The sequence below is a fragment of the Rhinatrema bivittatum genome, chromosome 17 (genome assembly GCF_901001135.1).
Source record: "Rhinatrema bivittatum chromosome 17, aRhiBiv1.1, whole genome shotgun sequence".
Lineage (NCBI taxonomy): Eukaryota > Metazoa > Chordata > Amphibia > Gymnophiona > Rhinatrematidae > Rhinatrema > Rhinatrema bivittatum.
In genome coordinates this window covers 50,761,698-50,776,083 of record NC_042631.1, presented here as the reverse complement: position 1 = coordinate 50,776,083, position 14,386 = coordinate 50,761,698, and the positions used below count along the sequence as shown (strand labels likewise).

Sequence of the window (14,386 nt, the reverse complement as noted above, 5' to 3'; positions counted from 1 at the left end):
ACTCCACTCCTCTGGAGGGTTCAAATCCCACTGCTGCTGCTTATGACCTTGGGCAAGACACTCTGTTCACCCTCTATTGCCTCAGGTGCAAACTCAAATTGCAAGCCCTCTGGAGATAGGGAAATATTTACTGTACCTGAATATAATCTGCTTTGAAGTGCCAAAAGGCAGAATATAAATAAAATTTTGTATTTTTCTTTTAATGCTATATATATTATAGCCTTGTTTTGTGTGTTTATCAGAATTTTATAAAATATTTTTGTAACCTGCTTAGAATGGTTGATAACATTGAAAAGCCAGATTTAAGAAATTTAAATAAATATAATAGGCTGTTCCCTGTACGTACCAGGATCAGTCCAGACAGTGGGTTACGCCCTCTGTCCAGCAGATGGAGTCTGAGCAAAAACTACCGGGGGAGGTCCTACATAGTGTCCCCTCCCCTGCCTCTACCGTCAGTAATGCTCTGACTCCAGCAGATGCGAGCAGGGGACTCAGGGTTTCCCAGCTCTGTAGCTTACCTTTCTAGCCTCTGTTGCAGAGGGATCAAGCCTTAAAAAAAAAAAAAGAGGGGAAAGTGAGTGTCAGGGGACTTGTGGGCACGGCTATGTCAGCACCTCAGGGTAAGTGCCTTGTTCTTTTTTTTTTTTTTTTTTTTATTTATATTTATTAATGCTTTTAAACAAACTTAAACAGCAATGTCCGCTTGTCATAGATTAGGTATTAGTGAAAATATTACAGGTAATAACATAGTTGTATAATTCGTATAATACGGCAATAATTCTTGCAAGAAAAAAAAAAAAAATAAGAGGAAAATATTATACATTATACATTCCGTATCATATTATCCTTATACAACCAAATTAAAGAGGCAAAACCCCCGTTATAAGGAAATTGGGGATCCAAGACAGAAATAAAATGAGCAAATTTGGTAGAAAACATTAAGCAAGAAAACTCAGTAGGTTAGATAGTGCTTTCTAAATCCCTAGATAAGGTTTCAGTGATAGGTAATTTTGCATCAATAAATTTTCGTAATTCAAGCGGTTCTAAAAACACAAACCTATCATTTTGATACTTGATTACACATTTACATGGATAATATAGCATAATCTGTGCCCCGAGGTTTTTTGCCTCTTGGCTCAGTTGAAGAAATTTCTTCCTACGTGATTGTGTATACTTCGTTATGTCGGGATATGTCCATATTTTTTGACCGAGAAATAGCTTACTCCTATTTCTGAGGGACAATTTCAAAATCTTGTCCCTGTCTGTAGCATTTACAAACTTTACACACAGAGTCCCATGATGTTCAATTTGTTCAGTCATGCTTTGTTCTAAAAAAGCTGTAATATCATTTAATTCCTGTTGTTGCTGTGCACTACTTTTGTTTTGAACTTCACTTTCTGATTTCCCTTGAACAACAAGGAAAATCTTTGCAATTGCTGGTATCTCCTCAGGGGTTAGCATCAACACATCCATCAAATATTTTTTATATAGTTCATATGATGATATTAACTTCACACTTGGGAAGTTAAGAACTCTCAAATTATTATATCTAGCTTGATTTTCCAGTACTTCGATTCTTCGTGCGTTTGCTGTTTCTCCGTGTATCAAGCTAACTTGAACTTTTTCTATTTGTATTACCCGATTTTCCAAACATTGCAATTTTTCTTTCTGCTCAGTAACAACAGGGTCAATTTGGGAAATTCGATTCTGTGTCTCTAATATTGTGGTGTTTAAGTTCTCAACTGATCCTTTAACTTCCAATAGGACAGCCCAAATATTCTCCAGTGTTACAGGCCTGTGCATATCGCTTGAAATATTTTGACTCACTGTTTCCTTCAGGCGACGTTCCTGCCTCTCACTCGAGGCCGCAGCCCGGTCCTTAGACTCCTCCGGTGTAGAAGTCTGGGGGGTTTCCCCTTCCCCGAACTTCTTATCCGCTTCCATTTCTCTCGGATTCCCCCCGATGGGGTCGCGAGGCGCCGACATCTTTGGTCGCGCTCCAAGATCCGAAACCGGAGTATGAGCGAATGAAGGAGGTAAGGGCTTCGAGGGAGCCCCGGGGCTTAGGGAGATGTTAAGGCCCTGCAGCGTCAGATTTTGCTCTGCACTGACGCCGACATCGGGCACTTCTCCCGGGGAACTCACATTAGTCGGCGAGAAGAAATTCCCGATCAATGGTTGTGAGGGTGCAAGGGCCGGGGCTGTCGGGGTCTCTACCCTGACCCTGCCCTTCCTCTTTGTGTGCGGCATTCTTCAGGAAATTCAAAAAAATATCGGGAGCTCGTTCTCGCACCACCTACTGCTCCGGCGCCATCTTGGATCCAGTGCCTTGTTCTTTTTATCCTTTCCCCCCCCCCCCCCCCCCCCCCCCCTGTGCTAGGCGACGACGAGCCAGGCCCCGGGGTGCATATCGGTAGGGCCGATCCCTCCTCCCGGGCCCAGTTTCTACGGCTCCCTCCCCCCCCCCGGAGTGAAGGAACCCTCCCGACCTGCGGCCCCGCGAAGCCGTTTTTCCCCGGGGCCACCGGCTTCCGGGAGGTACAATTCCTCAGAAGCAACTTGGGTCGTGGGGCGGGGTATTCCAGCCTCCGCACTCCCGTCGATGATGCAGCACCCGGCCCCCTGTGAGGCCACAGGCCGTCAGGCAGAGCGCCAACCCCGAGTCACGCCAGGCTCGGGCTCTTCTTCCGACGGTGAAGCCAGCCCTCCTTCGGGGGAGCCCCAGGTGCGTCCCAGCCTAAAATTTCAGGCCCCGTTCCCCCGTGGTCCGGGAACGGCGGCCATTTTGGTTCCGGGTCCGGACGCCGGGCACTCAGTAGAGGAAGCCGGAGATGCCGGGGGGGGGGGCCCTTTGGCCGTCTCCAACCCCGGGGGTTGCATCAGGCACCATTGGGCACCTGGGGAACCTGCCGAGGAGTGGCCCAGCAGCCTTCCCGGCCTTTTCGCCTGAATTTGTACTCCTAATGCACTAGGCCTTCCTGCAGGGCAGAGGGGGGGGGCGGGCCCTCCTCCCCCTAAGCTAGCCCGCCTGGACACCGCGGGCGGGGGCAGACCCCTCCAGGCTGGAACTTCATTCCCCGCTGAGGAGCCAGGGCCCTCCTGGGACCTTCCTGCGGGCCAGGCGGGGCCCTGTCCCTTGGGAGTTGACGTTCCCCAGGACCCGGAGGGGGATGACCCCTTTTTGACCTCTCAGTTACAAGGCGACGACCCGCGGGTTCTCCGTATTTTCCAGGCCGGGGAACTGGACGATCTCATTCCCCACATCCTGCAAGAGTTGGACATCGACCCTCCTCCCGAGCCAGTGGACCCCGACCCAGGCGCCAAGAAAGGGGACCCTCTCTTGGCAGGCCTGCGGCCTCCCTCCAGGGCTTTTCCCATCCATCACACGATCTTGCAGCTCATTTCCAGAGAATGGGATTCGCCCGAATGCAACCTAAGGGTTGGTAGGGCTATGGAAAAGTTGTACCCCCTTCCGTCTGACTTCTTGGAGCTTCTCAAGGTTCCCGCGGTAGATTCCGCTGTCTCGGCGGTCACGAAGCGTACTACCATTCCCTTCACGGGGGGGACAGCCTTGAAGGATATTCAAGATAGAAAACTGGAGGTATACTTAAAGAGGATCTTCGAGGTCTCTGCATTGGGGATGCGGGCTGCGATCTGCAGTTCTCTGGCACAGCGTGCGGGGCTCCGCTGGGTCCAACAGCTCCTTACTTCCCAGTTGCTGCCTGAGGAGGAGGGTCAGCAAGCGGATCAGTTGGAGGCCGTAGTTGCCTACGGCGCGGACGCCCTGTACGATCTCCTACGGGTTCTAGCGAGCTCAATGGCGGCGGCCGTGTCGGCGCGGCGGCTCCTGTGGTTAAGAAGCTGGGTGGCCGACGCCCCCTCCAAGACTCGCCTGAGTTCCCTTCCCTTCCCTTCAGGGGTTGGTATCTCTTTGGGGAAGGCTTGGATCAGATTATCAGATCCCTCAATGAGAATGCGGTCCATAAGCTTCCGGAGGATCGCCCTCGCTCGGCTAGACCACTTTATTCTCCCAGGAGTAGGCAGCGGAACCAACGTCGGTCTCGGCCCCCGAGGCAGCAACCCCCCAGGCCGCCATCCGCTCGATCGCAAGCTTGGAACCGGTCCTTTCATGGACACCGCCCTGGCAGGGATGGCCAGGGTTTGGGACCCCCCCTCTAAGTCCTCCCAATGACGCCAGGAGGACCCTCGAGTCAACTCCCCGCGTGGGGGGTCGGCTTGCTCTCTTCTACGAAGAGTGGGTCCAAATCACGTCGGATCGATGGGTCCTAGATATCCTAAAACACGGCTATGCCTTGGATTTTGTACAGGCCCCCCGAGACAGGTTTCTGTTTTCCCCGGCCAGGTCCCGGCTCAAGCAGGAGGCCGTCAGACAGACCCTGGACCGGCTATTAGCCTTGGGCGCAATAGTGCCAGTCATGGCCTCCGAGCTCGGTCGGGGCCAATATTCCCTTTACTTTGTTGTTCCCAAGAAAGAGGGGACGTTCCGACCGATCCTGGATCTCAAGGTCGTCAAGTTTCTCAGGGTCCCCCGGTTCCGTATAGAGACCCTTCGTTTGGTACTGGCCGCGGTACACCCAGGCGAATTCCTGGCCTCTCTGGATCTTACGGAAGCATATCTTCACATTCCCATTCATCAGGCTTACCAGTGCTACCTGCGCTTCAAGGTCCTGGGACAGCATTTTCAATTCCGAGCCTTGCCTTTTGGTCTTGCCACAGCCCCTCGGGTATTTACCAAGGTCATGGTGGTCGTAGCGGCGGCTCTCCGCAAGGAAGGAATCCTTGTGCATCCCCACCTGGACGACTGGCTCATTCGCGCGAAATTCCGAAGTCGGGGCCTTCAAGCAGTGGACAGGGTGGTTCAGTTCCTCCGCTCTCTAGGGTGGATCGTGAATATTAGAACATAAGAACATAAGAAAATGCCATACTGGGTCAGACCAAGGGTCCATCAAGCCCAGCATTCTGTTTCCAACAGTGGCCAATCCAGGCCATAAGAACCTGGCAAGTACCCAAAAACTAAGTCTATTCCATGTGACCATTGCTAATGGCAGTGGCTATTCTCTAAGTGAACTTAATAGCAGGTAATGGAATCGTTTTTTGACGATTTAAAATATCGTCCGATATATTTTAAATCGTCAAAAATAGTTAGAGGCGATATATAATAGGAATTCCCCCGATTTATCGTCAAAAATCGTAAATCAGGGGGAGGGGAAGGGGGAGGGCGGGAAAACCGGCACACTAAAACAACCCTAAAACCCACCCCGACCCTTTAAAATAAATCCCCCACCCTCCTGCACTCGAATCGTGTTGCCGTATTGCAAAATGGCAATATGGCCATACGGCCGGCACCATTTTGCAATACAAAATGGCAATATGGCCATACGGCTGGCGCCATTTTGCAATACGGCAACACGATTCGAGTGCAGGAGTTCGTTCCCGGACCCCCGCTGGACTTTTGGCAAGTCTTGTGGGGGTCAGGAGGCCCCCCAAGCTGGCCAAAAGTCCCTGGGGGTCCAGCGGGGGTCCGGGAGCGATCTCCTACGCTCGTGACATCGGGGGACAGGAACCAAAATGGCGCCGGCGCTACCATATGACATTTCTATTAACGCACCCGTGGCCCGAGAGTGGAAGATCACACCGGGACCCCCCCACTGGACCCCAGGTAATTTAAGACATTTTGGGGGGGTTTGGGAGGGTGGGGGATTTATTTTAAAGGGTCGGGGTGGGTTTTAGGGTTGTTTTAGTGTGCCGGTTTTCCCGCCCTCCCCCGATTTACGATTTACACGATATTTAAAAAAACAAAACCTCCCCCCCCCCCCCCAGCCAAAATCGATCGTTAAGACGATCGATCACACGATTCACATCTCTAGTGAATATTCCCAAGAGCAAGCTGGTGCCGTCCCAGTCCCTGGACTTCCTGGGAGCTCATTTCGATACAAGGAAGGCGATGGCCTTTTTACGGCCAGAGAGAGCACAGGCACTTCGAGAACAGATTCTCGCCTTTATGAAGCTCGCAACGCCCACAGCTTGGGACTACCTGCACGTGTTGGGCACCATGACCTCCACCATCGATCTCGTTCCATGGGCTTTCGCTCACCTACGTCCTCTGCAGAGGTCGCTGCTGTCCAGATGGAAGCCGGTGTCCCGGGACTACCATGCGGTCCTGCCAGTCCCGAGAACAGCGTTGCTCAGCCTCCACTGGTGGCTGGATCTTCAGCACCTTGCACGGGGTATATCTCTGGAAGACCCGGACTGGGTGGTAATAACCACGGATGCCAGCCTCTCCGGTTGGGGAGCGGTCTGTCAGCACAGCTCGATCCAGGGCAGTTGGTCGCAAGAACAAACACAGTGGCCCATCAACTGTCTGGAGACCAGGGCGGTCCGTCTGGCCCTGCGGGGGTTCTTTCATCTGGTTCACCAGCGAGCAGTCAGGATTCTTTCTGACAACGCGACCACGGTTGCCTACATCAACCGGCAGGGGGGCACGAGGAGCCGGCTGGTGTCCCTGGAGGCTGACAAACTGATGAAATGGGCGGAGATTCACCCAGAGCGCCTAGCGGCTTCCCACATCGTGGGCACAGACAACGTTCAGGCGGACTTTCTCAGCCGCCAGCACTTGGATCCCGGAGAGTGGGAACTCTCAGAAGAAGCCATGGAGCTCATAGTCTAGCGCTGGGGGATTCCAAGCATGGACCTGATTGCAACCGCCAACAACACCAAGGCAGTCCGTTTCTTCAGTCGCAGAAGGGAGCACGGCGCGGAGGGCGTCGATGCACTGGTCCTCCCATGGCCGCTCCAAGGACTTCTGTATGTCTTCCCACCATGGCCACTAGTGGGAAAGGTCATCAGAAGGGTGGAGGCGCATCCAGGCTCAGTAATCCTGGTAGCGCCAGAGTGGCCTCGCCGGCCATGGTTCTCGGATCTGCTCCATCTGACGCTGGAGGGACCACTTCGCCTCAGTCACCTGCCGCGTCTACTTCGGCAGGGGCCAATATTTTTCGAGGGGGCAGATCGCTTCTGTCTTGCGGCATGGCTTTTGAGAGGCGCACGCTGAGACGTCGTGGGTATCCTGAGCCCGTCATCTCTACCCTCCTACGGGCGCACAAGACGTCCACCTCGGTCACGTACGTACGGATCTGGAAGATCTTTGAGAAGTGGTGCGCCTCCCACGATATCCAAGCAACTCAGGCCTTGATGGCTCAGATTCTTTCTTTTCTCCAAGCTGGCTTAGACTTGGGGCTGGCGTTTAATTCGCTCCGGGTGCAGGTGGCGGCCCTGGGCGCTTTCTTTCAGGAAGGTAATAATATTTTGCTGTCTTCTCACCCGGATATCGTTCGTTTCTTAAAGGGGGTTAGGCATTTGAAGCCCCCGCTCCGGCCTCCATGCCCATCGTGGAACCTGAACTTGGTCCTCCGAGCTCTCTGCGGCCCTCCCTTTGAACACTTGCGTTCAGCCACGATCAAGGATGTGACACTCAAGACAGTCTTCCTAGTAGCAATCAGCTCGACGCGGAGGATTTCAGAGCTGCAGGCTCTTTCGTGTCGAGAACCATATCTCCTGTTCATGGCGGACGGGGTCTCTATCCGCACTGTACCCTCCTTCCTACCCAAGGTGGTCTCGGATTTTCACCTCAACCAGTCCCTGGACCTACCCTCATTTCCTTCAGCTGGATCAGGGGACCTGCATAAGCTAGACGTCCGGAGATGCCTCATGTATTACTTAGAGCTTACAAATGATTTCCGCCTTTCGGACCACCTGTTTGTCCTTTGGTCTGGCCCAAGAAGAGGCTACAGCGCTTCCAAGCAGTCCATAGCCCGCTGGCTTTAGGGAGCAATTGCAGCAGCTTATATTGGGCGGGGTAAACCTCCTCCATTGTCTGCCAAAGCCCATTCGCTGCGGGCTCAAGCGACTTCTTGGGCGGAGGGGACGTCGCTTTCGACCCAGGAGATATGCAGGGCGGCCACCTGGAAGTCGCTCCATACTTTTGCAAAACACTATCGCCTGGACGTGTGGGCCCCTGCGGGCGGTCTCTTTGGGGACGGGGTTATTCGCGCAGGGCTATCCTCGGCCCACCCATGAGGGGGAAGCTTTGGTACATCCCACTGTCTGGACTGATCCTGGTCCGTACAGGGAAATGAAAATTATTCCTTACCTCGTTAATTTTCGTTCCTGTAGTACCATGGATCAGTCCAGACCCCTCCCGGTGACTGGGGTTGGGAAGTGGGGACATTTTCCTTTACCTTTTTGGTTTGATCTTAGCTGCCCGACTTTTGGCGCTTGGGCTCTGGCGGTCCGCCTCTGCCTACAAGTCTTCTCGGTCCAGCCCGGGGTCCGCCGGTCATGCTTACAGTTGGCCCCCTCAACCATCTCGCGTTGAAGTGCTATGCTTGATCCCTCTGGGACGGTCTCTTACGGGCTTTGCTAGTCTAGTTACTGACTGTAGAGGCAGGGGAGGGGACACTATGTAGGACCTCCCCCGGAAGTTTTTGCTCAGACTCCATCTGCTGGACAGAGGGCGTAACCCACTGTCTGGACTGATCCATGGTACTACAGGAACGAAAATTAACGAGGTAAGGAATAATTTTCATTTTAATTTCATCCAACTGCAATCTAGAACTTGGACTACCCCAATTTCTGTCATTTAACACTAGAATGCTGACAGTGTTGTAGTGTTTGCTCCCTTGGGAAAAAGATCTTCAGTCAATCATCAATGTCTTTACTGAGATGGAGGCTTAGTATTATAAGACTAAGGTCCTGTGTCATCAAGCTCTCAATAAGCTGTCTGTAGCTCTAGCAATTAAGAGATGCACAGAAAAGTAAAACCACCTTACTAATGGAAGGGTTTTAAAGCTGATACACTAGGGCTATTATTTATGACTAAGGTATTTTTCCTCTTTATATTTTACATTCCCATTAATACTTTCAGCTGTTAGTTTACAACTATTATGTGTGGGGAGGGAGGGGCTGGGGATAATAAAGAAAAGGGAGAAATAATAAATATTCTCTCTTCAATGTTCATGAAAGGAGAGGTTGAGAAATACCACATATAGTTGGAAGGAGTACATATGGGCGTGGTATAAATTCCACACCATTTACAAAACAGAATGGTGAAAAAGTAAGGAATTAGGATTGGGAGAGAGGAAAGCAGATGAAAAAACCTAGCTGAGGAGTTTGAAGAATGAGAAATGTTTGAGAAGTGGTGAGGGAAGAGAGAGACTAGATGTTTTTGTGGTGGAATGCATGATGCTAAACAGCCCTTTCTTTTGCCATTGACAGGCATTTGGAAGCTGTTCCCCGACACAAGGCCCCACAGGTGCTAAAGATTACTCACAGTGATGAAGAGGAAGAGTCAAGCCTCAGTGACAGCAGTAATAAGGAAGATACGGGAGGGACATGTGCTGGTTTCATTGACCAGATATCTCCACATCCTTCTTCACTTTGCCTATCCCCAAGTGAAAGTAACTGTCTCTTTGGCATTATTAATCACTGTCAGATAACTGTAGTCTCAGATATTAAGTTATTGTCAGTAGCAATTGAAATACTCCTATACTGTGGGGTAGATTTTCAAAGGGGTACGCGCGTACCCCCCGAAAACCTACCCCAACCCCCCATGCACGCGCTGAGCCTATTTTGCATAGGCTCGGTGGTGCGCGCAAGCCCCGGGACGCGCATAAATCCCGGGGCTTGCATGGGGGGGCGTGTCGGGAGTGACGCAGTGTTTCGGGGGTGGCGCTGCGGGCGTGGTTTCGGCCCAGGGGCATTCCGGGGGCATGGCCGCGGCCTCCGGACCAGCCCCCAGACCAGCAAATGGAGCGCGGCAGCCGGCCCAGCGCGTGCCAACAAAGGTGGGGGGGGGTTTGGATATGGCCGGGGGGGGGGGGGGGGTTAGGTAGGGGAAGGGAAGGTCCGGGGGGGGGGGGGGGGGGGGTGGAAGGAAAGTTCCCTCCGAGGCCGCTCCGAAATCTGAGCGGCCTCGGAGGGAACAGAGGCAGGCTGCGCGGCTCGGCGCGCACAGGCTGCCGATTTTGGGCAGCCTTGTGCGCGCCGACCCCGGATTTTAATGGATACGCGCGGCTATGCGCGTATCTATTAAAATCCCGCGTACTCTTGTTCCTGGTGCGCGAACAAAAGTACGCGTGTGCGCAGATTTATAAAATCTGCCCCTGTGTGTCTTTGATATTAGTAATCAGTATCAGGTACAGAAGAATTATCTTATTGTGTGTCTCAGGCATTCATTATTTCACTGTCAGTTACATGAAAGTTATCCTTAAGCATGTCTCAGGTATTAATGGCTGGTTGTTAGTTATAGGAAAAATACCCCTTCTTTGTGTTATGGTTGAGCAGTGTTTGGGTGGATCCTTGGGTATTGTGGCAGATGACCACGCCCATGGGGAGGAGCCCCGTGAGGAGCCACAGTACTAGGCTAGACTCAGAAGGCACAAACACAGTTAGTTCTTTATTATACAGCTTGAAGAGTACCACCAGAGGTGGCAGTAGTGAGGCAGTCTGGTAGTTGCAGTCTCAGGGACCTCGGCAGAGGGAGCCCTTCTCACCCTGTTGGTATCGGAAGGTTCCAAAGCAGGTTTCCCAGCAAGGAAGTACTGTGGATGAGATAGACTGAGAGTTAGAGTACTCGCTAGGTGTTTGCTGTAGGGATGCGATTCCACCAGGTTGTAGAAGGAAGTGCAGGCACCGAGGCAGGGAGAGCACCTGTTCCCTGTAAGGCACCTGAAGTAATGCAGAGGGTCCTGAGGCGTGGGTACCCAGGTTAGCAGTTACCCCGAAGGGCAGAGAGAGAGCTTCCAGCGGCAGCACGGAAGCGGCAGAGTAGCGTAGACTGGAATGGATTCGAGTCCTTGCTAACTCAACGAGCTAGCACATTAGAATAGGTTATATACCCGGATGGCGTGATGTCAGCAAGGGGGGACGCCCCTGAGGTTCACGCCAAGGTTGGAATAAAGACGTGGGTGGCCGCGTGCACCCTAGTAGGTACCTGGGAGGAGCATGGCGGGAGGCTGCATCATAGCTGTTCCAGGGACGCCGGAGAGGTCGGCTTGTAGATGCGGCGGTAGCCATCTTTCCTAGGTAAGCGGGAGGAGCCATGAATAAGGTGAGGCAAACAGGGCGAAGCCGTCTAGCACCAACGGACGCAACACTTTGTTCCCTACATATCAATCACTGTTACAGGAGAACTGCTCCAGTTATGTATCACAGGTATTAATAATCACTGCAAAATACCCCTGGTATTAATATCTACTGTAAAGTAGATAATTCCCTGCTGTATGTCCTATTTATATGTATATTTACCAAATCAAAATGCTTAATGTAATTTTTTTTAAACAATAAGATTAATCTTTTTTTAATTGGAGTAACTTTGTGAGTCCAAGCTTTCAGTATTATAAGGAATGCAAATCTGCCTCTCATGGCATTTCCTTTAATAGCTCTATGTACTGTGGCAGAAAACCAGTGGTAGTCATAGAAATTGAATTGATCACAGTATTCATCTGTAGGTGATCACATAAGCAGGATGCCTTTTTGCTTGTGCTCTGGTAAGGCTTGATCAGACTTTTTGGATTCCTTTCCTCATCTTCCATAGTCTTTCCAGTAGAAGCAGTTGGAAGCAAACTTTCTGTAGCAGGGATTACAAGTCTTCTAGATGTGTATATATAAACTTAGATGTATTCAAGTTAAGAAAAGTTTGAAAAAGCTGTCATTATTTTGGACATCAGATAATATACTAAACTTGAAAATAGATGACAAGAATTAAATAAGCTTCTCCTAGGACAAGCAAGGATGGTAGTTCTCACACATGGGTGACATCATCAGATAGAGCCCCGCACAGAAAACCTATGTCCAAATTCTGGAACTTTGACTGCACACTGCATGCCCTTAACCACGCATCCAAGCAGGGTCCCTCTTTAGTCTTATTTTGCGCAGAGCTTTCGCCTTGTGGTTTAAGTGAGCTATCTGCTTTTCCTTCAGAAAAATTACCTTGGAAAACTTTTTACCAATTATTTTTCAGATTTTTGCATGTTTCATCAATGCTGGGTTTCTCTCAGTTCGCTCCTTTAGGCTCCTTAATCAAGTTTTTAGGCGGCTCAGTAAGTTTACTTTCGCTTCCGTTCCCCCCACTGCGGTGGTGCCAGGTGTTTGATGGCTTCTACCTCCCACTGTCACCATTCTCATTTTCTCCTCTTTTCATTCATCATGACCTTGACTGGTTTCCGTCGATGCCCCCAGTGTAGGAGGACCATGTCCATCACAGACCTCCATGAGGTGTTTGTTCTTTGCCTGGGGGCATCGCTTGATTTCCGAGGTTGCCACATGTGCTCCAAGATGACCCCCCTAAGGGATGTCGCACTCTACTCGATAAGATGGAGAAACTCTTCAGGTCAAGGAAGTCTGAGCCATCAACATCTGCATCAGCAGCACCTGCACCAATGGAACTTGGAGTCGCACCGATAGACACTGAGCCATTGACATCAGTAGGGTTGTCGATTCTGTCGATGCCACTAGCAGATAGGGGTGCCGGAGACCAGTCCCTGGCAGTGTCTTACAAGTCTAGGACTTTTGGGTTCATTGTCACTGATCTCGGCACTGGTGAAAGACCAGGCCGAGCAGCAGGGGAAGTTGAGGAAGCATCAGTACTGGTCACCTTCAGTACATGGTGCTAGGCTCAGGAAGGTGCCAGCTCATGCCGGGATGCCCTTGCAGTGACCCAGTGGGGAAGAGTGCCCATCCTCTATCAATGCCGGGGATCCGCAATGATCTCCACCAGTACTGGTGCCAGTCGGCGATCCACCTATAGTATCCAAGGAAGATATGTTAGTTTGTCCTTAATAATTTTATGCATGTTTTTTATTGTAAACCGCCCCAAACTTTGGAGGGGCAGTATAGAAGTATTTTTAAATAAAATAAATCTGGCAATCCCTCCTGCCTCCCAGCTGCTGTTGGCATAGACAACTTTCGAGGAAAAGTTGAAGTAGACAGTCCAGCTGGCAGTGGAGCGGGCGCTGCAAAACATCGAGTCAGTAGCACAGACAGTGCCGATGCCTGTGCTGTCCCTGCTAGAACAGCTCACTGTGCTCATCTGTGTGTTACTGACCCAGCTGGAATCTATTCTCGGGAGACCATTGATGCCCAGTGGGCACCGATGCTTCCCCCAACCAATATGGTGCTCGTTACCGGTTCCTCCGAGGAGGAAGCTCCATCTAGGCCTGCAGGGACACTGAGTCCTGCAGCCCCCTTCCCCCGTCTAGCTTTACCGGTGCCCATGCCTCTGGATGAAGGCCAAGCAGCTAGGGCCCCATCCCCTGTGGATTACAGTGAGGATAAGGCTCCATATGACCCCTGGGGGGATGCCACTGCGGAATCCTCCTCTGAGGATCTCCCTTCAGAACAGTCTCCTCCAGAGGAGCAAAGGAAGTCCGTCCCTACCAAAGGACTTGACCTTCGCAGGTTTTGGACAGGCAATGACCAAGGCCATTGCTTTTCAGTTGATGACAGAGGAGGATGCCAGGCACAAGATACTGGAAATCCTCAAGTTCATGGAGGCTCCAAAAGAGATTGTGGTGGTCCCGATACATGAGATCTTTAAGGAGTTGCTGCTGAGGATTTGGGAACACCCCCTCATGGTACCTCCTTAAACAGAAGGCGGATGGGGTTTACCTTGTCCAACAGGCTACCGGATTTGAGAAGCGTCAGTTGTCACACCAATCGGTGGTGGTCGAATCCACTCTCAAGAGGCCAAGTGCTCTTGGACCTATGCCTCAGTGCCCCCGGGAAAGGATCACAGAGTGATACGTGCTCTTGGAGGAAAGTAATCCAGGAAGCCATGCTCATTGCCCGCACTGCCTCCTACCAGCTCTACATAAGTCAATACTCGTGCAACCTCTGGAAACAGGTGGAGGAGGCAGCCGAGCAGCTGCCTCAGCAGCAGCAAGACACCTTATCACTGGTGCGTCAGGGTCTCGAGTGTGGAAAACATGAAGTTCATTTAGCCTACGATGTTTTTGAGATGGCATTGAGAGACTGCAGCGGGAATTGGTGCCCGCAGATTGGCATGGCTGTGGGCCTCAGATCTTCGACCAAAAGTACAGGAAAGATTCGCTGACTTGCCGTGTACAGGAGAGAATCTCTTCGGAGATAAGGTGAGGGATGCAGTGGCCCAGTTGCAGGATCACCATGAGACTCTCCGCCAGCACTTCAGACCTGCCCTTCTCAGCCAGGAGGTCAGTGAGGCAGGGTCAGAGGAAGTCTTTCTACCACCAGAGGAACCAATATTCTCTAGCTCCTTTCTCCCGTTTCCAGAGAATGAGCTCCTGCAGCCGTCCTGCCAGCAGAGAGCTCCCAAGCCACAGCAGCGCCC

General features: G+C 51.5%; 1 protein-coding gene across 1 annotated transcript in view; it reads left to right on the top strand.

Moving 5' to 3' along the window:
• Nucleotides 1-14,386, top strand: part of LRRC56 (leucine rich repeat containing 56) — a 435,597-nt gene that overhangs the window by 379,059 nt on the left and 42,152 nt on the right. Inside the window, exon 13 of the mRNA XM_029582256.1 lies at nt 9,295-9,476. Coding sequence (XP_029438116.1) covers nt 9,295-9,476 — 182 coding nt within the window. The remainder of the gene's footprint in view (nt 1-9,294; nt 9,477-14,386) is intronic.